We start from the raw sequence: 22,290 nt of genomic DNA on the forward strand, positions 1-22,290 counted from the left end.
TACTTTATACTAAGGTACTTTATAAGATAAAGAGAGAAGCCCCAAATTCAGAACAGATAAAATATTTTAATTACTAATAATTATAAATAGTTTATAGCTATGGCATAACCTGTTGGCATAAATTTCCTTGTTCCATTAAAGATCGGTAATAAAATTATAGAAAAGTTTCATATTTCGTTTCTTATTTCAAATTATTTGGGAGACATTTCAGAAGCGGTTGGGAAACAAATTACTCTGCGTGCCTGCTTCTCCAAGTTTCCATCCACACAGACTGGATGTAAACCAGTGTCACACGCATCCACACAGATTCCTTCCTTGTATTCAGATGTGAAATGCAACTGAAGGTTCCGATCCATTTCTTAATCCCTTCCTCTGTGAAACAGGGAGATAATTGTGTCTTAGGCAGGGATGGGACGTGGGCGATAGGAAGGAACGGCTTAGAACAGGGCTCCGGACTACAGCTCCGGTGCCCTTACTGGGTATCTATTTCTGCGGAGTGTGGGATCACTCCACTCCCCACCCTTGCTGGGATGATGCACTGAGAAAACATTCGCTCTCCTCAGGACGCCTCTCAGTGGTTCCTTGCTGAGAAAATGTTGCCCCGGGTTTAAAATATCTGCCCAAGCAGCCCAGCGCGGGTGAAAAGTTGTCTCACTGCTCTGTGCTCCCCGCGGGCGCTCCCCGCCCTCCGCTGCCAGAACTTTGGGGATGTGCCGAGGCCCGGCACAGCTCACGTCCCGACCAACCCTGAGCAGAACAAACCCTTGGCAGGTGGCCAGGAGGCTCCCTCCCAGCCACCGCCTCCCGCCAGCGCCTTTCCCCCTCCACACAATACAAGATCTTTCTTCCTCAGTTCCCTTAAATCACAGCCCAGGGAAATCTGAGCCTTCTTCAGCCAGCCACCGGCCAGCATGTCTGGGGGCAAATACGTAGACTCCGAGGTAGGCTTGGGTGAGTGCGCGCCGGCCTCCGGGGCGTGCAGGGAGAGCTACTTCTGCTATCGCCCACTCCAAATGTTCCGCCTGCCTTCCCGGCCCCAGCCCGCTCTCGACTTGGGAGCACTCCTCTCCGGCTGGCACTGCTGAGGAATGGGCCGGGGCGGGGAGGCCAAGAGGATACACAAATATTTTTTGTTGTTTTCCTGTTGGGAAGGGACCCGGGAGGCCCTAAGCTAGAGCGACACAGAAGAGCTGGTCGCGGTTCTGGGTTAGGTCTCCCTGGCTGAGGACGCGGTTCTAGATGGGTCCACCAGGTGCTGCCTTATTGCGGGACCCCCACAGTCCGGCCCTTGCCTGATGGGAGGCGGGGAGCGGGACCGCTGGGTGGCAGGTCGTTCACCCGCCGTCCGGAGGACGCTCCCAGTGACTCCCAGTGAGGCGCCCGGGCCGGCTGGACCCGGAGGCAGCGCGCGCGGCGTTTGCACTTTCCAGAGCTCTTAGCCCACCTCAGGAACCTTCCTGCTGGTCGGCGCCTGGCCGGGGGGTGTTTGCAGAGGAGCAGACCTCCCTCCCCCAACTACCACTACCCCTTCCCAACACCGTCCTGCTCGAGTGAGGAGACCTCCTTTTCCCCAACGCAGCCGCCGTTCAGCCGCAGGCGGGCAGCCCGGGAGTGACCTGAGGGTGGGTCGGGTAGTAGTTGTACAGGTGATATCATTCTAGGGAGTTAGGGGGATCAGACACAGGGCTCCGCCCAGAGATGGGGGCCTGCGAGACTGTAACCACCCTGGGGGGTGGGGAAGCTGTGGAGGAACAAAGAGGGCAGAAGGACGGTGGAGGACGCAGGCAGGTGCCAGGGAAATGCAGCTGGGAAGCAACGAAATGGGGACATTACATGAGTGGGAGGGCTCAAGTTGAATCTTTAGGATGACCCTGGAAGGATTATGGAGAGAGGTGGGATAGGGGCGGGAGACGAGAAAATGGAGCAGGTGAAGCACTCGGGGTGAGACAGGAGCTGGAGAAAATCGGAAGTCGGGTCCGCTAGCTGCCGGGGTCTCCGCGGGGTACACGGAGCAAAGCATGCGCTGGGCGGGGGCCTGGGCTGACCGCACTGCGGGGTTTGCCCTGACCCCTGGCGGCTGGCTCTGGACGCAGGCGCTCCCAGCCTGGTAAGGAGGGGTGTGGTGTCTTCTCCCCGATCCTCTTAAAAACCTTGCGGCGCCAAGGAGTTTACTGCGCGCGGAGCCACTGCTGCTGACGCGGTTAGTTCGATTTTACGCTTGGAGGTTTGCTCTGTCTCCAGACTGACTTTTGACCGTTCTTCTTTTTGAAAATTTCTTCTGACCGCTGGTGCCCCTCTCCCTTTCCTGGCCGTCCGCCCTCTGCAGGGACATCTCTATACTGTTCCCATCCGGGAACAGGGCAACATCTACAAGCCCAACAACAAGGCCATGGCAGACGAGATGAACGAGAAGCAAGTGTACGACGCGCATACCAAGGAGATCGACCTGGTCAACCGCGACCCCAAACATCTCAACGACGACATAGTCAAGGTAGGGTAAGGCGGCCAACGAGGAAGGGATGTCCCGCAGAAGTGATGCTGTCAGGGCCGGGACAGCTCTCCTCTGGCGAAAAGCCTGTGCATCCTTCTCTACCTTTGCCACGCACACACCATTTTCTGGGCTTGATGTGTGGGAACTCCCTGGGTCGTCAGAAATGTCTCAAATCCCCTCCCCACTTCTGCTGGTTAGTTCAGCTGGAATTACCTGACTTGAGTTATGTAGGCATTCATACATCTGCACTCTTCTTCACGCAAATGAACCTCCTGATCACAACAGACAGACTCTCACTCCCTGGAAGGGTGAAATGGTTATGCTATAGGTCACCCTCTCTCTATTCCCAGGTTGAAAAAAATCTAGAGAAGGGTGGTACCAAAGAATTAAAGCAGTAAGGTCATTTTGTAAGGTCTGATGCCAAAGGTGAAGACTGAAATACAGAGTGGGCATGTTCCCCTCAGCTAAAGTTAAGTGATTTCCTTAAAAATAATACAGTGAGTAGAAATGCTTTCAACTGAAGACTAAATTATACAAATATATATACATATATAATCATACATATTCATGTATGTGAAGGGTATTTTAACTGGAAAAACACAGCATTTGTGCACAGCTAAACAAAATTACAAAATACAAAATAATGTGCACCTCTTGATTTCTCCCATAAACACCTCTAGTTCGATGTGAAAAGTTGCTCCTTTAGTGACTACCTCGGTCAGCTTTCCCTGAGCTAATGGGACATGCTGGTTGGAGTTCCTTTTTGTACTTTCCAGATGTACTTGGTGAGATTAAAAACAGGTTAATTGAACATGTTATTTGCCAAAATTAGATCTGACTTGGTCATATTTTAAATTTTATTATGTTTTCAACTTTGACTAGTTTAACAAATCAAGTCAGAGGAATTGATTGTTTGAATTCACCTGGATTGTGAAGTCATGGGAGTGAGTCATCCTTAAGCAGAGGGTTTTCTTGAGGGGCCAGGAAGGACAAGGGAAGTCCTGGCCTGGAAGATAGAGTGTGAAGGCCCAGTTCTGTACAATCCCGGAGCAGTCAATGGAGTGGATGAACAATTTCCACCCACCAGGCCTCCTGTCCATGGATGGAAGGAGTTATAATTTAGAGACTGTTCACATTTATAAATAATATATTCATAAGGAGAGCAATTTAATCTGTAACTGGAAGGAAAATGTAACTGTCAGGATTGACTCTCTTGGCTTGCTGGTGGAGGAAAAAGGAAAATTGGAGCATTAGTAGATTTTTTTACTAGCCAGATTAAGGAATATTTAAAAACAGCAGCAATAACAAAAGTAGTTTATAAGCTGAAAATTAGAATTGCTATAAAAACTATTTACTAAAAACATTACCTTAAAAGGGGTAAGGGCATTTTTGTTTTTTTTTCCCTTCTGTAGCTTTGGACAAGAAGGAGAGGTGCCAGGAAGAGAGGCAGACTTCAGAAAGGGCTGGCTCTGCTGGAGCCTCCCTGTTGTTCCACCACAGTGTGAGTGGGGTTCCTGGAGCAGGCAAGCCTCCCAGATGAGTCAGAGAGGCCTGTAGTGTGGATGTGGGTCTCCACACATAGCATGACTAAGTTGAGAAAGAAAGGCCCGCTGGGAAAAGAGACTCCAGCACAGATGGAAAAAAGGCATAACAGGCTTAGAGGAAATAGCGGTTTACAAAATAGCATTTCAAAGAGCAAGTGGGGGGATCCTCATATTAAAGAAATTAAAAGGAAGAATTAGTGCCATCTCCTGCTGGCCTAGAGAAAGCAAACCCCGCCCACTGCTCACAGAACCAGAAGCAAACCCGAGTCAGACAGAGAAATCCACCTTGAGAAGAATTTGGTAGGCCCACGTGTTCAGAGGCCCCTCTCTAAGAGTCCGAATTCCCTGCAGAGAGAAACCCAGAGTGCCCTCTGCCAGTAGGGCTGGTGAAGGGAGCCTACACCCTACAGAGACTGCTAGTTTGTAAAAATCTTTTGAGTCCAAACACAAACATAATGACAGAAACAGGGATGATCCTTTCCATGTTACCATGACAGTAAGTAATGAACTTCCCTAAATTTTATTTTGATGGCATAGACTTCTTAAAATAGTAAAGACATCCAAAGCTTCGCGGTTAATGCATGATAGCTTAAAACTTCACGTGGATATAAAGAAGCAGTGATCAATTTAATCTACTATTAAAAGTACCAAATCAGGTAAGGAAATTTCTGTTCTAAAGGCAAGCAGCTCTGTAAAAGTGGCTGTGTCCAATTCTGTAGTCACTAGCCACTTTGAATTTAAAGTAAGTTACGTAAATAAAATGTAAAATTTAGTTCCTTAGTCACATCAGCCACATTTAGAGTTCTCAGCACCGGCGGCTAGTGGGTACCACACTGGACAGCATAGATATAGAGCATTTCCATCATCATGGAAATTGCTATTAGACAGCGTCAGACTAGAATGTTCCCTGCATTTTACATAGGCTCCTATACCAAGTTTAGAAAAAGAACTCTAGACAGAGAAGAAATTAAACCCTGATACACAGTGTGAGGAACAGCATAGTGTTATCTGCATAGTATCCTTTCAGTCCCATAAAACAGCTATTTAGGGAAGGAAATAACTCAGAAGCTGGTGTGTCATGAATATATATTTCAGGAAGGTGGAGTTTTGCCACCTATTCCACTGGTGATAATGACATACATTAGTCTATACCATTTAGTTCCACTGAATTTGTTTCCTATCTTACTAAAGGTTTGCTGCTCCATATTATCAGATATCTGTATAGACATTTATAAAAAAATGGTGGGCTATGAATGCTTTTTAAAATTTCCTCTAATAAAGTACTCACAACTTCAGATCCTTCATTCTCCCTCCAAGATTTCTGCCTTCTTCTTACATTCATATTTTCATTCATATGTTCATTATGAATGTATTTAGAATTTCCACATAAATAAAGTGGTTTCAGATTTATGATTCTGATATCACATTAGCTATCAATCTATTCATTTATTAAATTCTTTCCATATGCTAAAAACTTTGCTACATACTACAAAGGGTAATTCCTAAAGTAAGTCCTAGAAATCACAATTATTAGAGTTATAAGACAAGAGGCATACAGATGAAAAGTTAAAAAAAAGTGCTGAAACACACTATCACAACAGTAAGTCACGGCCAAAGGGTAACTAGTAGTTTGTCATTGTTGTTGTTGTGGTTTCCAGGTTTGTTGTGGTTGTTGTTGCTGCTTTGACTGCCAAGAAACATATAATTAGATTTTAAGTTTCATTAATCTATGTTACTTATTGTCTCCCACATATGGATTTGAATTTTCACTTTCTTTTCTAACTGACATGCTGTTTTATCTGGTTACTATCATAAGCCCTCTCATCATCATTTTGGAAATAGGCCAAATATATACTATAAGAAATTATAAATAAGTAATATTGAATGTTGCATAATAAAAAGGTTTTTAAAAGTGAATGGTATTAATTATCTTGACCTTGGTAATCATTCTACACTGTAGCTGTATACCAAATTATTACATGGTATTCTTTATTTTTATATGATTATATTTGTCAGTTATTCCTCAATAAGGTTTTTAAGTGAATGGTATTGATATTAAGTGTTAGGGTGATATTAAGCCTACTATGGATAGGCTATTAGAGAGAAAGAAGGAAGATACATTAGAAATAGCTTAATAAAGAAAAACATGAAGAAGATGCAATCTGAGTGGGTCATAAAGGACAAATGGAACACGGATTGCTGAGAAAAGCAAGGAGGGCGTTCTAAATGAGCAAAGCACGGAAATGGGAATGCCCTTTCAGGGCATGAGCCTGAAATGTTTAATAGCACGCTTTGATTGGAATTAGAGTTCATGTGACAGAGAGGTAGGTCATAAAGATGAAAAGACACATCATGGCCACATGGCAGAGTCCTGCATCCAGTGCACGTGATAAGTTTAGACCTTATCAGGTCAGCAGTGAGAAACCAGGAAGACTGCAAGCTGAAGGTGGGCATTTTGGAAGCTGACTGGTTCAGGTGCACAACGTAATAAAACATAGCCAGTCTGGATGAACAGAGAACAGTTACAATGTAATTGCATAAAATGAGGACAGTATATTGTGACACTGGGGATATAAAATAGCATAAGCACAAAAGGGCAGAATTTTAGAATTAAAAGGGCACATAATGATTATACCAGTCTAACTTCCAATTCCTGTTTTTTAACGTTAGGAGAAATTTAAGGGCTAAAGAAGTTTAAAATTTTTATCCATGCTTTCACATGGTTACTGTTCAAAAAGATATTTTGAAATGTATCACAATGGAAGAATAGACAAGATTGTGTGATTCTCATGGACTATTGTCAGGAGGGGAGAAATGAGTTCAGATGATTCTGATGTTAGCTCTGAGACAAATCAGACATCTGAGAGGAGAGCTTTGCTTGAAAATAAAAATATGCATTTGTAACAATTTTTCCTAAAACTTGAAGGTAACTATTCTTAAATATACACAAAATATTTTTAGTGGTCAAGAAAAGGCTTGCATATGGTAGTCAGATCTGTTTTGGTTTCAAAATAACAGCCTCTGTGATCCTTTTCAACTGGAAAGCATTCTAGAGTGATTGATGATTAATGCCAATATAATACTATTTTTTAAGTTTATTTGATATACCTATAATCAAAGAATAAGATTTAGAAGCTCAGATTGTCTCAGAGCACTCAGTGCCGTGGTAAGGCTCTCTTCTTTTGGGACTGGTATTGGCTTTGCTTGTTCGTTTAGTTAGGAGATAACTTCACAAGATGGTGATTGATATGCTGCCACACGGGAGATCATGCATGGAATTTAGAATCCCCAGCTTATAAAAGAGCATTCTAGTCATCTTTGGAGGGAAATTATCCCCACATCATTGAGCAGAGAACTATACTAAAAGATACTTTTCATTCTTAAGCATCTGAAACACTTTCAAGTTCAGCTAACAATGATACACATTTTAAATGCTTATTGAAAGTCTTTTTTATGTCCTGATTGTAGTCAAAAAACATTGAAGAATTAGCTAAATTTTGGTTCTGACAAGAATATTATATTATTTAAGACAAGATACACCAAATATCCTAGAATTGTGAAACAGTTCATGATGTGGGTAATTCTCTCAATTAACAGCAATGTTGGCTGCATTTTAAAGGGGCTTAAAGAACAGCTGCAGCAGCAAGCAGTATCTGGAAGTCCAGTAATTTCAAAACCCACCTGCTTATGCATCCTGCCCACTCGATTCTGTAAAAATAACAGACACTTTCATATTTCAAGTGAAACTGCCTTTTATTTATTTAATTTTATCATTATGATTTTTATCATCACCTGAGGACATTTTTTTCTTGCTTTTAGAGAGAGAGAAAAATATTGATGCAAAAAAGAAGCATTGATTTGTTGGCACCCTGACCAGGAATCAAACCCACAACCTTTCCGTTACAGGATGACCCTCCAACTAACTGAACCACAGCAGCGAGGACCCAAATGAAATTATTTTTTAGTTTACCCTAGCTTCTCTAGGATGATATGGTCAGAGAGAACTGGTCCCTAGGAGAATGGAGCTTTGGTTACCTGTGGGGTTCTAGGCCCTTTCATGATTCGATCATCTGGATGTGCAGTGGGAAGAGGGTGTGGCTGCTATCTTCAAAGATGGGTTATGCCAAGAAACACACTCTTTCTTCTTCCACAGTCTGGACCATGTATATATTTTATTTTCATTACTGTACACAAATGTCCTGGAGAAAAATTTGCATACTTTACTTTTTTTACAAAAATAAGCTCTCAGGCCTAGAAATATCCCTAACACACAGGTACTCAGAGGCACCCTGATAGAGTAAAAGAAAGTATTGTGCCAAGATAAGAAAAGATACTTTTGCAACCTTTGCAACTTTTTTCTCTAAAATTTGAATGTGATGATTGTTAAATATGCAGGCACAAAATTCTTTTTATTTAACAGTCAAGAAAATGTGTACATATAAGTAATCAGATCAGTTGGCTTCAACCTAAGGGTCTAATGCTTTTGTGTTCTCTTTCAACTAGAAAACTTCTAGTACATTTAGTGTGTGACTTAACACCAAAGAAGGAAGGGTGAAGGGTGTTAGGGCAATAGATTTCTCTTCTTTAGTAGCCCTAGAGAGTTTGGCTTATAAACAGGGAGTAAACGTGTTTGGATAATAAAAGCTAATAAATACCAGTCCTAAAACTATTTTGGGCAAGCTATTTTATGTTTCTATGCTTCAATTTTTCCAACTATAAAGAAAAGAATGAGAGTCATCCTCATATTATAATGTTATCCCCACCCCAAAGCCACTCACCTTTTAATAAATCATTATTATACATCTACTGTTAAGTGTCAGGGGCTTCAATAAGAAACAAGATAAATAGGAGCACTGGCCAGATATGTGTCTTTAGGAATATGTACTTTCTCTGCCATGAAATGATGACCAATAAGAGACATCTTGTCAAGTTTCAATAAAGAAAACCAGATATATTTTATATCTGAAACATCAACATGTTCCCGTGAGAGGCAGGAAATACGTACTTGGTGCAGGTGTAAATCTGTTCTGCCAGCTAATTCCAGGGTTTGTGGCTATCTTCTTGCCTCTCTTTGGCAGTTTCCTTTGAAAACTTTGCCGAAATTCCTTTACCAAATTCTGCTCTTTGTTAAAACCTTATAATCTTCTGGGTTTAGTTTAAAAAATGTTCAAAAAATCTCTAATTAGTTCAAAAACATCTCTAATGCCCTGAATTTTTCCTGAGCCAGTAAACAAGGCTTGACAAAAATTAGAAACATATTTTTAAAATAATTTGCCCATGTTTTGGTTCTACAAAAATTTAAATTAAATTATGTACAATATTTCAGTTCTTTGATATTCTCTCTTCCCACATTGGGTTTCAAGTTCTAATATTCTTATTGATAATTTGAAATTTTTAGCCTCTTTAAAACCTCATAGCCTCTTTACAAATCCAACCTTGGCTGGGCATCAGAATCACCACAGGAATTTTTTAACAGATACCTGGGCAGATTATAGATTTACTAAATTAACAGTTCTAGGGATGGGGCCTACGGAACTGCATTTTTCAAAGCCCCCTAGATGATTACATTTGTGAAGTCAGGTTTAGAAGTAATTGTACCCAAGGTTGGCTTAAAGATATACATCCTGGATGGTTCCACCCAAAGATAACAGATGAGTCATGCTGTGTAGCTCCAGATGTTCTTCCTGCCAGAAGAATACTTGAGGGTCGGCCAGTTTAAACCATGCCAGAGCGTTTTGAAACACCACAGAGGATTCCCAAACTGACCATGCTTAACGATATTTCATCCCTTGAGGCCAAATGGGCTTACAGCCAACTGCAAAGTCATATGTCCTAAGTTGTCCCATATAGACTATATAGACAGTTACTGCTGGCCAGCCTGAGTAACTATTAACAGGGCCTCCTTTTATGCTCAGAAATACCCCCATTTGTAAGAAAAGTTACATGGTCACAAGTAGATTGGCAATAACCTGTCCCTGACTTCTGCCTGGAATGCATTGGAAGTCCCTACACACACTATTTTTCTAGCCAAATGGACAAAATTTCCACATTCCAGGCATGTTGTACTTTTCTTTCCTCTACACTCTCCAGTGTCACCTCTCTCCTGCCCTTCATCACAGCCATCAAGCTGCACTAAAATTTGGAAGAGGACCTCTTAACCCCCCACCAATCTACTCTACCCCCAGACCTCAGTTTCATTCCCTGCAGCACAGGGTTAATAAAACTTACATCCTTCCATCACACCTTCTGTCAACTACTCAACCAAAGATAAAAATGTGTAAACTATTTTTCAGTTAGTTCAGGAAATGAAAAAAATGGCATGCTTTCACATGAACTATTGTTTAGGGTGGAGGAAGTGTTTTTTAATTTTGTCTTAAAGGAAATCTGCATGATCCATGTACTGTACAAACTACCAAGGGAATTAGCTGGTAGAACAGATTTATACCTGCACAAAGTACATATTTCCTGCCTCTCACAGGAACATGTTGATGTTTCAGATATGAAATACATCGTGTTTTCTTTATTGAAACGTGACAAGATGTCTCTTATTGGTCATCATTTCATGGCAGAGGAAGTACATATTCCTAAAAACACAAAGAATCTTCCCTTTAGCCATTGTGAGCTGTTTAGGTAATTAAAAGCCAGGCACTTTTAATTTCATGGAGGCAAAATACATTTTGATGGTAAATATAGGTGCTTAATCTCATAGTAATTTTAGAGTACAATTTATAAAAGGTGCATTCAATATATTTCCTGAGCCCAGCAAGGACATTACAGTACTAGTGGATATTGATGGAAGCTATGTAGAAAGATAAATTGCATCTAGAAATTGCACTGGGTATGTTGCAAGTATCAAATACAATTACATTTTCTCATTTACAATGATTAACTGGACAAGGTGCTGATATCTGGACACAAATCTTGAGAAAGTAGGAGATTGGGAGGAAAAGAAGCAGAGGTAAAGGAAAACCCACAAGGCCCCCTCTTCCCTGTCCTGTGACCTGCTTTGTGCTGGATTGGACTTGCACATGCAAACTCCAGGATCCTCCATCCATTGCTTTGCACAGTGCTACCATGGTTAAGGTGTGATCGGGCTCAGGCATTGACTGAGTATTAACTCACTGCTCCTGCCCCCAAGAAGTTTAAAGTTTATCAGGGAAACACATCTGAGTGAAATCGTGTAACTAAGGGATAGGCCAAAATTGGGCACAAAGCAGGATTCTCAGTGGCCTCCAAAGCCAAATGCATGTTCAGCAGGCACTGGAGGCAGCAAAAACGTCCCTATTTTGGTCCAGCAGAAGGAACAGCAGGAGCAGAAAGGCCCAGAGACCTGAGGGTATTTGGCGTGTTTTCCACACCCACGGCAGGTCAGTGAGGCTAGAGCAAGGGACACAAGCAGGAACCAGATCATCAGGGCCTTTGTGTCCTTCCGAGGCATTTGTTCCCTTGTAAGCCACAGCAACTCACAAAGGTATGTTCACACCAGGAGGTGACCTGATGAGACATAGCTTATACTAATTAAAAGGCCTAACTTCAGTGCAATGAGGCAAACTAAATGGTGCTAAATGTGCAGGCAGAAATGAAACAGGAGAGGGGATGCTACCTCCAGCACCTCCTACAGGCTAGCTCCATGGCGCGCATTACTTACTCCTCCAATGGTCCTTTGAAGAGGGTGCTATTGTTACTATCCACAATCATATTCGTTTCGCAGATAAGAAGACTCAGGCTTAGCCATTTCCTCAGTATTACATAGGTAGGAGGTGGTAGAGTCAGAGTTTGAATGCAGATAGTGAGACCCCAGGGCCCAGGTTCTTCAGCACTGCACTCCAGTGCCTCTCTGGAATAACTGGTCATGATCCAAGCAGACAGTGGTGTCTCCATAGTGTCCAAAAAGAAGATGGTGTTCTTACAGTGGGTGGACAGCATTTCGCAAGAGGAATTCCAGAAGTGATCTATTTTGGAAATGATAGACCTGCAGTTCTAAAGTCAGGCTCTAGATCCTGGCAAGTGGGTTGGGGAAAGAGTAAAGGACCCATGTAAGAAGAGGGTGAAACCTCAGACCTCAAGAAATGTAGATGCTGGATGAGTTCCCAGCAAGGCAGGAAGGGTCAAGTCCTAAAGGCCAGAGAGAAGTGGAGAGTGGTCTCAATGATTAGAAATAAAACACGCTCTCAGAACCAGACAAGCTGCAATGCTAGCTTGTATTGAATCACCTGTGTCTTTAAAGCACCCTGATTGCCTAGGTCAGCCATGGCACCTGGGGCGTCACTGATCCTGCTTGCATGTAGGTGTGTCAGAGAATGAAGCAGGTCCTGACAAGCACTTGGTATTAACAGCTTCATTTAAGGTTTTCAATTTGCCTGTTGGATTTCTACAGGCAATTGTGCCACTAAAGCAACATGTAAAAACAGGAAACAATTAAGAAAAATCCTTAGTTTTATGCTAGTGGAAGAAATGCATGTTGAATCCTGAAAGTAGTTTCTCAGAGACTTCCTCCCTAGTTATTATATATTTGTTCTCAAAAACAAATGCCAGCAGTAAGGAACAAACTTAATAGTGTTTTTTACAAGAGATCATTAATCTCTCAGAGCAATTAAAATGTTCTCTCAACCATGGCTTTTCTATATCATTAGCAGTGATAATGTAAAGCTGGAAATGAGCATACCAAAATATGTCAAGGAAATATGTCAAGGAAATGGAAGTACATTCATTGGATTTCACCACCGATTATTTTGGTTAGGTGAACAGAGCATCAGAATTTTTAGTAGGGAAAGAAATTCTCTTCTCTTCCACTTCTCTTCCCCACTTCTCTTCCCACTTCTTGTCTGAGTCCCTCAAGGCTGCCGAGGGCCCCACACTGAGTCTGCCATAGAAAATGGATGCCAAATTGAATCTTCTGACAGAATCTGAAATTCTTCTTTAAGTAACTGAAGGTCTCCTCTAAATGAAAAGACAGTAAGACTTATTATTGAGTGTCTTCCTTTACCTTGTTTCTCTATAAAAGCCACATTTAAAATCTTGTAAAAAAGCATATCCAAATAATTAATAAAGAAATTCAAAAACATTCACTCTATTTACTATCATAAAGAAAAAACATGTTCTAATATGTGCATGTTTATTAATATTTTTGTTTTAATCTCCATTTTGAGAAGGACACAAATACCTGTCTCTGTGGCATCCTAGGGCCTGGAGGATAAGGCTAATTTCCTAAGTATTTTGGAACCATGGCAGGCAAATTCCCAGGATGCCAAGAGATGCCATCTGACTGTTTGGCATTGCCTCTTGGGGCCAGAGGTGTGAAAGCTAAGACTTGGTTGTCAGGCCACATAAGAATCCCCCTGCCAAGAGAGATGTAGAATGACTCCCTGTTGGATCCCTCCCCATGTGCCCGCAGACAATGGCAAACATCAGAGGAATGTCTAGGTCAGCAGACATCCCTGAAAAAAAAAATTCAAAGTCTTCCATGCCTGAAGGGGACAACAGCTTTGAGAACCAGGGTCTCTTCTTCCTTCTTTTTGGCTTTGCTACTTCTAGACATTAAGTACCCAGAGCTCTGAGATTTTACTAGTTGGGAAGTGCCGACCATTAACCCACTATTCCAACAAAATAGAAGTTTCTTTGTCCCTCAGAGGTGGTCTCTCATACATTTCAAAAAATCCCTTCTACAGAAAAAATAACCCAGTCAAAATACTTGAGCACCTGTAGAAGGGGTCAGACATTCATTTCATTGTTGATGTCTGTGCCAAGCAAAGCAACTTTTACCTCCTTTTTCAGGCATGTTTCCTTCTCTCATCTCCTATGATGGAAGTTGGATTTATGGTAATATGTATAAAAGTAAGGCTTGTCAATTTTATCCCAAATAATTTACCTATGAACAAGCTAAGTATAGAAAATCAGGATCAGGGTTCTGTTGAGAATAAGTAGAACTAAGAGAGAGTCATCAGAGAGGGTGATGATGTGCAGTGTAAATGTAGGTGTGAGTGGCATTGAAGATACAGCTGGGATCTCAGTCTTTGACATTTGATATATTATCAATGATTGAAATGAATTAGTTAAGAGGACTCTCAACTTACAAATGACACCAATTACAATGACCTTGTTAGCATCTGTGGTAAAAATAATGTCAAAGTGATTTTGATAGATTGCAAATAGCCCATAAAAATAAAATAAAGACCAATACTAAATAAGATCATGTTTTATGAGCAGGAATAACACATAGAAATATTAAATAGGAAATAAATAGGTAAATGCATGAAAACTAAGAAAATACCAGGGGAAGGTTGTCATTTCTGTGGGAGCTTGTGATGTGGAAAACCAAGGTGCCTGGTGAGCACAATGGACATGGAAACCCCTTATAATAATCCCACAGCTTCCAAGACACCAAAATCTCGAAGGTAAAAATCACTATTATAAACTCATCCTTAAATTCACCATGCTCAATACCCCTTGAGCAATAGAGGATCCAAACTAAGTCTGTCAATTGCTCCTGACTATTAAACATCTCAATAATGTAATGATATTTTAAAGGAAGCATAATGAATGGGATCAAAAGGACAGTGTGATCAAAAGAAATGTCATATACAAGATTCTCACTTTGCTATTGGTCAGACATTAAAAAATGGGCTCCTGTTTTGATCATATGAGGGAGCTAGACAGAGATGCTGGGAAGAGCAAAAGGAAGGAGATAACTGTTCTGCCTGGGTGGTTGTTAGAAGAGTTGGAAGGGAACATGGAATGACAACTGCTATGGTTATTGTCAGGTTATTATCAGGCTCACAAGAAAAATACTGCTCACACATAATCACCATTCAGACAAGAGAAATGGAGGAAGGAACGTACACTTAGTTTTGGGGGTTTTTTTTAACTGTTAAATTACATGGGAGAAGAAATTTCAGTTAATGAGTGGTTAATCCCAGGACTGTGTCACATGAGGTTTTTTTGTAATAGTTGTGTGTTAAATCCTTTACTTGTCTGTGTAACTTCTCCGTTCCTTCTCCCTCTACAGTTACAATTTGGTATATAACAACATGGCACACAGCCTCCTCATTAACCACAGGAAAGTATATGAACACTTTCCTCTATTCCAGCAAGATACCTGGCTTGTCTGGGAGCAAAGAGGAACTTATGTGGCAGCTCAACAGTGGTTGAGAATGCAAGTGGTAAACATCTGAAAGTAGAACACTGCAAAATGCATGCATTGTATGTACCAAAATGTCAGTATGAAACATTATCTTTATGGCAAGCCTGCCCATCCACTCCCTCCCACACACTGCATATTCACACAGTGTTGCAGCTTGTATAAACCCCTATTGTGATTAAAACTCATGAAAGAGTGTGGTTTCTGCAAAGGGTGGCTGTTTTGTGCCATTACAAAAAATACTTTCTGGATCTCTGATGTAGCAACAGCATAAGGTAGACTTTGTATGTGAGATAAATCCCATGTCACTATGTAATCCGGTCCTATTGTTTTCCCCTTTTCTTTTCTCATTCTTGCTATTCCCCAAGCAAAAGTTCGGCTGGTTAGAGTGTCAGAATGTCATGAACATCCCCCTTTTCCTACTTCTGCTCATGGCTCAGGCATACTAGAAATGGAGCTGACAACATTCCCCTGTTTTGTCCTTAATGGTGCATCAAAATTCCTGTGTTGCCAGTGGCTACATGAAGTGTCACTGGAGCCAGGGACAAGCAAGTGTCCTTCATTTCTCAAGTGCCTGGCACAGGGAAGAGACCCCAAGTCACTGAGAAGTGCTTTACTAATGCCAGTCACTCCTCAGAGCAGATGGGGAAACTAAGCTTCAAAGGAAGACTCTGAGACTGGAAAAGTTACTGTACCCTCTAGACAGCAGTTTCTTTATCTAAAGTAATCTAGAAGTTGAACTTAAAGATTTCTAAGTCACCTTCATTTCTAAAATCTTTGATTCTGATCTAAAAGAATGGAAGTCTGTAAAAGACCTTCTTTCTAGACTTTACCAATTGGCATTCTCATTCTTAATATGCAGGCTGTTGGACTTCATTAAATCATCTTTGAAATACTGAGCTAACAATGGATAGCATGCTGGGTGCAAATATACTACAAGTAAACATCTGGTACCGAAGAATACCAAGAGCTGCAGTTCTTTTCCTCACTCATCTGGGCTCAGAACTCTGTGGTCTTCCATTTCATTGTCCTTACCTCCAAATTGGCTGTTTGTGTTCAAGATGGATCAGAAAATTAGTTCCACACTTGGTTATAAGCTTTCAGTAATTTGTTTTTTTGTAACCAGCCAATTCCTCTTAGTTCATGTATCAGAGAAGTGTATAATTACTTGCAACTTTAGTTATAGCAACGGTCTTAAAAAGGACAAGGTAGAAAGGAAATGCTTAGGAGTTTCTGAATGCTAAGGACTGTCAAATTCACCTAGTTCCTGTGGCCATGTTTCTGAAGTTCTTTTAACAGGCCATCTGTGAGCAACAGGATCAGATCACTAAGAAGTACAGGGCAGAAGAACTATTATTTTCAGATAGATTTTCCCATTATCCAGCTCTACAGAGTTTGTTTTTCTCTGACCCATATAAAGTTAAGCATTGAGGGGCCTGTATAATTTTAATCCCATCACATAGCACCCCAGCTGTGTGATTCTGAAGGTAAATATAAAGTTGTTTGAATTCCAGACCACCTGAACATTCTTAGGGAACTCATCAGCTCCCTAAGCAAAGCAATGTCAAAATCTGTAGGTTTGAATCCAATTTCACAATAAGAAAAAATGGAATTAATCAGTCTTCTTTGTCATTAGCCACTTTTTGTCCACTTTTTTACCAAAATTACTGTGACTGGGTTAAAATAAGTGAATGCAACAAATTCAGGTGATTACTAACCCTTTAGCTAAATAATAACATATTCAGATTTTTTTTCTTAAAGGAGATTTTATCAGCTTGGTGTTCTTGTAAACAGGAAGAGAAATATAATGTAGCAAATGGTAGCATACAGGAACTCATTTATTTATTCAACAAATACTAACTTAGTACCTACTACATTCCAGGGAGCGGTCTAGTAGCAGAGAATCACACACACACACACACACAATCACAACATTAAATATGTGTGTGATAGATTGGATGACAAAGAAGATTAGGTGAGAAAAGGGGTAGAGACCAGAAAAACGTCTTTGCAAAAGAATATTTAGGTTAAGACATTACAAAAAACTCCAAGTTAGACAAGTAAAGAATGATGGAAGGAGTGATCTCAGTAAAACCAACAGCAAATAGAAGCTTCTGAAGCAGGAAAGGTCTTGGCCCATTGTCCTGGGGGAAGTTATTCAAGATATCAGTCTAAATGTAAGAGGTTAGTGATTTGGGGAGGTGCAAATAAGTGACTTCCTCTATTACCTTGAAAGTAGGGAGTGAACCATGGAAGGGCATCGCCCTACGTCACAATGATTCCGGAGTGACCTTTGGCAGCCACAGGCTGTCTCGATTTTATTTGCACTGTCCCCTTTTCAGTGGCACGTAGCCAACTCATCAACCCTGCCCTGGCTCTGTTTTTTCATTTCACTTATTCTATCCTCAAAAAGTAGGTGCTTCATAAATAATGAATGAATGAATGAATGAACGAACGAACTTACAAGGCCAAATACTAAAAAAAGAAAAGAAAATTCTGCAATTAACAAACAAGCATTTTAGGCTATAATATTTCTAAATTTCAGGTTCTGTCTCATTACATCATATTCTGCTTTTCTAGACCAGGGGTTTTCAACCCGGGATAATCCTCCCCTCCCTCCTAGGGAACATTTGGAAATATCTGGAGGAAATCTAGTAGGTACTACTGGCATCTAGTGAATAGAGGACAGGACTGCTATAGTGCACAGGACAGCAACCCCCCCATGACAAAATGCCAATAGTGCCCAAAGAAGAAACCCTGCGGTAGAGGTTGGGGGCTGTGTCTCGAGAGCCATATGATGGGCTGTGACTACCCCTGCTTGGACCTTACAAGAACCTCTTCCTCTTGTATAGATCCTCTTCCTCACTTGCCAAGCAATTTTCAAACCTTCAGAGATTTATTTCATTCATTTTCTGTTTAATAAACAGACTCAAAGCAGTGGCGGGAAAAGTAGTCCAACAGTGAGGTAAGATGAAAGCTACTAGCAACCCTACTTTGACTTAACTGAATGGTGGGAAACCACTTCTGTCATCAGGAAGTGAACTGTAGAAACTGAAAAGAAGTTAACAGTGTTTAAAAAGCTCTGGTTAAAGCAAACGTTTATGAGGACCAATTGGTAGCCTGAAAATGGTGAAGACCATTCCACTTCTTGGGTCTTTGATAAAATGGGAAGTGCTTTTATCTTCTTTAGTGCAGAAATCATTTATATTTGTCCCATGACACACCCAGAAGTTTAAAGAATAACAAACTCCCAAGTATAAACACAGAATTGTGTCAGCAAGTGAGGCCTCCAGATGAATCCTTATAGTTGCATGTTTAATCCTTATAGTTGCATAAAATAAGATTTCCATGCATTAAACAATACAGGACTTTTCTATTTGGGAAGAGAACTCACAACACTTTGAAGGGCTATAGTTATTTCTCCTCAAGGATGGCAACGGAAGTGCCCCCAAAGTATTGCTCCTCCCTGTTCAAGTTCAGTGCTCCTATCACTAGTCCTTGTGTGGCCTGTTTTTGCACTGTTCACAGTTCCATGTCAGTTGTTTGGTGACACTCAACAAGTGCCACCAAACTGATACTGGAAGCCTGAGTATTAAAAAGGGATCTAAAGATATGCACCCTGCTTTGTAAGGAGCCATCCACTTTTTGTGATAGTGAAACTTAGGTGCTTTTTGTGATAATAAAAATGTGAGGCTATGTGGTCAGGAGAGATGGTTCCAGGTCCCTGAATCAGGCTCATGGCCAGCTGGTCTCAAGTGCACCAAATGTGGCATTTATTCCCACCGAGGATCTCCATAAGAAAAGGTGGCCAGCCTGCTCAAGGAGTAGGGACCCTGATACAATTGTGTCATTGAGGATAGTTTTTAGCAATTTCAAGGAATGTGTATGTATTCATTTCCTAGTATGCCTTAAAAAGGAACAGAAACTGCCTGGCTTAAAGCAGCAGAAATTTATAGTCTCACACTTCTGGATGCTGAAAGTCCAAAATCAATGTGTGAGCGGCGCCATGCTCCCTCTGTAACATGTAGGGGAATCCTTCCTTTTTTTTCTTAGTTGCTGGTGGTTTGCCATAATGTTTGGCATTCCTTGGCTTGCAGCTGCATAACTCCAATTACATGCCTTTCTCCCTTTGTGTCTTCATTGCCATCTTCCATAAGGACTCCAGCCACATTGGATGGTAGGCCCACCCTACTCCAGTATGACCTCTTTCTAATTACATCTGCAAGACCCTGTCACATCCTGAGCTGCTGGGAATTAGGCCTGCAACATATCTTTTTGAGGAGGATACAATTCAATGCATAGCAGGATGTAAACCAGGAATGTATATCTGTTATAAAAATAGAAAATTTAGCTTAAATTTTCAAGGTATAATACAAATCCTAGGGTAATTCATTCTCCTTTCTAGAAACAAAAGATGGAGAAACCTAGGAATTACCTTTGTACAAAAGGAAAGTAAAAATCAAGCCCAAGAGGGAATTAATCCAAAGCAAATAAAACCCATCTAGTCGGTGTTGGAGCCACTCTCTGACATATACAGGTGCTCAGTCAGTGGGGGCATCTTCTCCCCCAGGGCATATTTGGTCACTTTTTGCCTCATGTTCGTAATAAACTCCAGAGTTTATTACGCTGACGCACTTGCTAGAGATAATGTAAACCCTGCTCACCTAAAGGCAGAATGAAAAATAAGCGTCCTCAATGAAACAATTTCAGGAATGCCAGGAAGTTCTCCTTTTCCAAAATATCCCTTCTGTCCTCCCAATGCTTGTTACTGTGATCTCTGGCATTTTCCCACTTCTGGTCAGGGCATCTGGGCCAAAGCTCATGATGTAGCACTGACCACTGCCCCAGGCAATGCTGTAAACATTTTGCTTAACTTATTTAATGCACAGAGCGATCCTATTCAGTAGGTACTATTATACCTGCATTTTTCAGATGAGAAGCATATGTGAGATAACACAACAGAACAGGGATTCAAACCCAGCCCTCATGCTATCAACCAGGTCTTTATATTGTTTCATAAAAGTAGTAAGCAGCACAGTGACTAACCTACTATCATGCCCATCAGGTCCTGTCATCCAGCAGAGAATGAAGCCCAAGGCAGCTTCAGTTTCTCAAAGTGTCCTCCTTAGACCACCAGAATGAAAATGGGGGGACGGGGTATAGATTCCTGGACCCTACCCTTAGAACACTATACAGAATCCCAGGAATCTTCATTTTAACAAACATCCCCAGAAAATGCTTGAGTACATTAATGTTTCAGAACCACTGGCCCAAAAGGAATGGAATAAGGAGAAGATACAATGTTGTGGTAAACCAGGAAAAGCCAGGGAGAGATGAGAAGGCAGTGGGGACCCTGGTCACTGAAACAAACCAAGGACCCTAGCCAGAGAGAAGTTCAGTTGCAGGGGAGTGAGAATAATGCTGAACATGTGACAGCAGAGAAAGGCCAGCAGCATCCTCTTCCTTGGATCACACACCCTTTCCTGGTGGAAATGGTTATTTGCTGAGGTAGGGAAGGTATTTTCTATCAGTTTGGATGAGAAGTTTGGGGGCAGGCAAGGGAGAACATGCAGGTTCAGAAATCTCTACATGACTTTGAATGAGCATAAACAGAATGAGGTGTGGAGTTAAAAACGGCGGTATGATGGCAGGAGAACTAACTGAAGAACCAAGAGACCTAAGTCCTGGTTTGGTCCAGTCACTGAGTACAACCTCCCTGACGCTGTCTCCTACTCTGTAAAATGGAGGAAATAATACCTGCCTTCCAGGTCCTCATGTACAGGATGTGATATGAACTCATGGAGGTGTATAGTGCCTGTAATACAAATTGTTGTTGTTCTGAGAATTCTGTAAAACCCTGCCTCAGAATCCATCTGCTGAACTGGTGCCTGGAATCCATTAATGCCACATAAAGGACAATTGACAATGATGTTCTGCTTTGCTCTGCACATCTACGTGCACCCCTGCCAAAAAAGAAAACATAGTTACCCAAATTCATTCTGAAGTACAAATTACTTCAGGCCTCCTTTTCTGAACTGGGGACACACAGACAAACACACAGGAAAACATGAGACAAGTGTAACCAAAGAACAATTTACTCTCCTCACCATGCCCCCTTCCCATTGGGGTGCTCTGCCAATGGCCTGCAGCATGAGCCTGGCTGCTCCACTGCTTCACCCCAGCTTCCTCTTTGAGGCCTTACCTCATCATACTTCAGTGTGCCCCCTATTTTGGGGCCAGGTCTACACAACTGTAATTATTCAGATCATTGGAGCAAAACCCAACCAAGCAAAAACATGCTTTAATAAATATTTTCTAAATATTTTTTCTGAAAAATTAAATCTTCTGATTTGAATTTCCCCCTCTTTGGTAGGCTTTCCGTGTTGCCCAAGTCACCTCAGTGATAACCATCTCTTTACTTTACTTTGGTCAGAATGGTCATCATATTATAGAGCTATAGTGAGAATAAGAAGATCATTTTGGATAAAATGGGATACCAAAATTTAATTAATTAAAGTATACTTGTGATACCAGGCAAAGAATTCATAGGAGACAATATGCTGATTAGCGTAATGTTATGTATCCTACACCTTTTCAGAAGACACTTATAGCTCCTTTAAAATATTACACATATTAAGGAAATATTTATTTGCTAATTAGTAAGTGCGTAATACTACTTATTGTGGAGGATACCAAGATGGGAGCAACAAGCACAAACCTGCCCTAAGTTCTGGTTCAGTCCAGTTGCTTATTAGTTAAGTGAATATTTCCTTAGTGGGAAAAATAAAAGACTATTTCCTACTCTTATTATGAAGATAAAACAGAACCTCACAAGTTTGCGAGCAGAAGCAGATGAATGGGCACTATAAATGTAAAATATTATTCTAAGGCCTCTGTAATGTCTGGAAAGCAACAAGAGGGAGGTCAGTTCAAAGGGAAAGACAAAGGTTCCAGCTGGAGACCCAGGCCAGGGACTGAAAATCCCACTATACCCCACCTCCTGCACCCCACCTCCTGCACCCCGACCCCTGCACCCAAACCTCTCATCTTACTCACAGAGCTAAGTAAATACCCACATTTTACCCTCTCCAGCTTGAAACCCTGATTAGTAATGCAGC

At 41.4% G+C, this 22,290-nt stretch overlaps 1 protein-coding gene across 4 annotated transcripts in view; it reads left to right on the plus strand.

Moving 5' to 3' along the window:
* Window positions 1-641: 641 nt before the first annotated feature.
* The window catches only part of CAV1 (caveolin 1), a 32,740-nt gene continuing 11,091 nt past the window's right edge, over window positions 642-22,290 (plus strand). The window contains exons 1-2 of one of the 4 annotated variants that reach the window (XM_024555774.2): window positions 642-941; window positions 2,327-2,491. In XM_024555774.2, the coding sequence (XP_024411542.1) occupies window positions 912-941; window positions 2,327-2,491 (195 nt within the window). In that variant the 5' untranslated portion in view covers window positions 642-911. Of the gene's footprint in view, window positions 952-1,310; window positions 1,551-2,101; window positions 2,201-2,326; window positions 2,492-22,290 lie in introns of those variants that run through there. The other 3 variants (XM_024555775.4, XM_045191589.3, XM_045191588.2) reach the window with 3 other exon arrangements.

The sequence above is a fragment of the Desmodus rotundus genome, chromosome 6 (assembly GCF_022682495.2).
Source record: "Desmodus rotundus isolate HL8 chromosome 6, HLdesRot8A.1, whole genome shotgun sequence".
Taxonomy (NCBI): domain Eukaryota; kingdom Metazoa; phylum Chordata; class Mammalia; order Chiroptera; family Phyllostomidae; genus Desmodus; species Desmodus rotundus.